This window comes from Arachis hypogaea, chromosome 13 (genome assembly GCF_003086295.3).
Source record: "Arachis hypogaea cultivar Tifrunner chromosome 13, arahy.Tifrunner.gnm2.J5K5, whole genome shotgun sequence".
Taxonomy (NCBI): Eukaryota; Viridiplantae; Streptophyta; class Magnoliopsida; order Fabales; family Fabaceae; genus Arachis; species Arachis hypogaea.
The window spans coordinates 116401515-116403904 of record NC_092048.1 but is presented as its reverse complement, the minus strand read 5'-3'; the positions used below and the strand labels follow the sequence as shown (position 1 = coordinate 116403904).

Sequence of the window (2390 nt, the reverse complement as noted above, 5' to 3'; positions counted from 1 at the left end):
GGTGAAAACTGAAAACTGTGGCACTTCACTTGAGTTAACCTGGTGAGGCAAAATAATAGAGCATTACATAGTATATGTATATGGTATTATACACAATAGTTGAAGACATTTACTAGAAACATGATAATAATTGCGCACTAGCTAGAAATGAAACAAACTACTAAAATAAATAATATCTTGCCAATCGTAATATTTGGTGGTGGTACTAAAATTTAAAATGTATGAATTCGTAACAAATTTTGTTATCAGGGCTTTGTACAACTGTACAACTAGAGATGAGTCACTGCCAAGTCAAATTCAAATTCTGAAACAACAATGCCCCTAATACATGCCCCCACTACACTAATTCTGATGTACTCGGTACTCCAGAAAAGGCTCTTCCCCTATGCTTTTCATTTTCTTTTATCGGTATTATCCATGTCCATCCATTTTCCCTCCCTAGCATCCTGCTGCACATAAATGCACATATAATAGACCCACTTGCTCACACAGTGACAGTAGCCACAAACAAAACTATTCCCGAGAATAGCTAACGACATCATACATTTGAACAAAATCAAAAATAAAAATCAAATTTTCTTTCCCCTTAATCAGTCCAAGAAAACAATGGGAACAAGTAACTACCTTGGGAAAAGAAGATATTATTTATGTTCCAGTATATAACAATCAGATTTAAATAAATAAAAAAAAAAAAGAAAAAGAATAGTACAAGCGTTACAAAATTCTACCGCTTATGTGTAGATTACTTATACTTTTTTATGTAGAAGGGGAAAGTACATAGGGCACATGTAAGGCATGATAATGCCAAATATTGAGCCAAATATAACAATTCTCCCAAATTCCAATATTACCCTTGAGAATCCTCCATTTTTACATCACAGTACATGCATTGGGGTTCTCATCACTGAAGATCTGAGGAGGGTAACCTGGACCAGGATAAGCTGCATAGTATTCCATGTTGCCACCACCATAGCCATACCTTGGTGGCATGTAGTAATATTCATTCTTCTTCAGTTCAACCACCTTGTTGCTCTCTTCTGTCCCTCCTTCAGCTGCTGCTGCTGCTGCTTCTTCTCCTTTCTTCTCTTTGTTCTCTTCTACTTGACTGCCTTCCTTCTTGTCTTTGTCGCCATCACCTTCCTCACCCTTCTTCTCTTCTTTGCCACCATCTTTATTGGATTCTTCTTTATTCTCTACAGTTTCTTGCTTCACTACCACTACTTGCTTCCCGGTCCTCTTGTAAACGTAGTCCACTAAGTTTGCAACTTCAAACACCCCCTTCACGCTCACTTGCGAGTTCTTCAGATCCGGTTCTGCTGACTCAACTCCTGCATGTATTTTGTTTTCTTGATATGATGAGTCTTATATTATATTAAATGCAATTTTAAAAGAGATTAATTTGACGACCACAAAATCGGGTAATACCCTTCATTCTCTCAATGCGTCTCTTGATTTCCTGCGCACATGCTTCACAATGCATGTGAGCTTGCAGAACTACTCTGATGACCTCAGGCTGCAAAATAACATCGAATTCAAAATATGATGACAGAATTAAATGAAATGAAAGAAATTAAACAAAAATACTGTGGAACCTCTTTTTTCTTCTCCTCGGGCTTAGGATCCTCTTGCTCTTCGGGTTTCTTGTCTTCTTTTGGCGCCTCTGGTTCTGGAACTGGAATGGGAGAGAGAAGCTCAACTTGTCTGTGGCTCTTCCTCTGGACTCTCTCCCTAACCTTGAGAGGATCAGCTTTCTCTCCTTTAACCACCACCTTGTGACTCTTACAATCTGTTATCACATCCTCAACCCCTGCAAGCAACAATCAGATAACATCACATTCACATGTATGTACAAATATCAAAGATTAGAAGTGTTATATTAATCTTTCTGACCTGGGAATCCTCTAAGGGAGCGACGAACCTTGCGTGCACAACCCTCGCAATGCATGAACACCTTAAGCACAATCTCTGGGGGCGCTGCTGGGGCTGCAGCTTCCTCAACTACCTTCCCATCCTTGGATTCCTCAGGCTTCTTCTCCCCTTCTTCCTTCTTTGGTTCCTCTGCTTTAGTCTCCTCGACCTTCTTCACTTCCTGCCACAACGCAAAATCAGATCCAGAAAAACACATAATAAGAAAAGAAAGATCGAGGAGAGTAAGGATACCTCGCCCATTGAATTCAAGTGAGTGAGTGTGTCAGTGTATGTGTGTGTAGGGGAAGATAGATAAGCTTAACGTTTATAGTGGTTTGTTGTGTATACTTAATACTTTTAAGTTGGGGAGTAGCAATATAAGAGGTGGGTTATTCGGTTACTGCCTACCTGTTGAGTCATGCAACACTAATTGGCTGATTTATGATGATCATGATGAACCAGATCTGAAGCCACTCATTTCC

At 39.5% G+C, this 2390-nt stretch overlaps 1 protein-coding gene across 1 annotated transcript; it reads right to left on the bottom strand.

Annotated features, from left to right (window-relative positions):
• Positions 1–621: 621 nt before the first annotated feature.
• LOC112732849 (heavy metal-associated isoprenylated plant protein 7) lies at positions 622–2390 on the bottom strand. The gene is made up of 5 exons (XM_025781656.3): positions 2161–2390; positions 1891–2089; positions 1593–1807; positions 1426–1513; positions 622–1328 (listed from the first exon to the last, which is right to left on the bottom strand). The coding sequence occupies exons 1-5, from the start codon at positions 2167–2169 to the stop codon at positions 871–873; spliced, it is 969 nt and encodes a 322-aa protein (XP_025637441.1). The 5' UTR covers positions 2170–2390; the 3' UTR covers positions 622–870.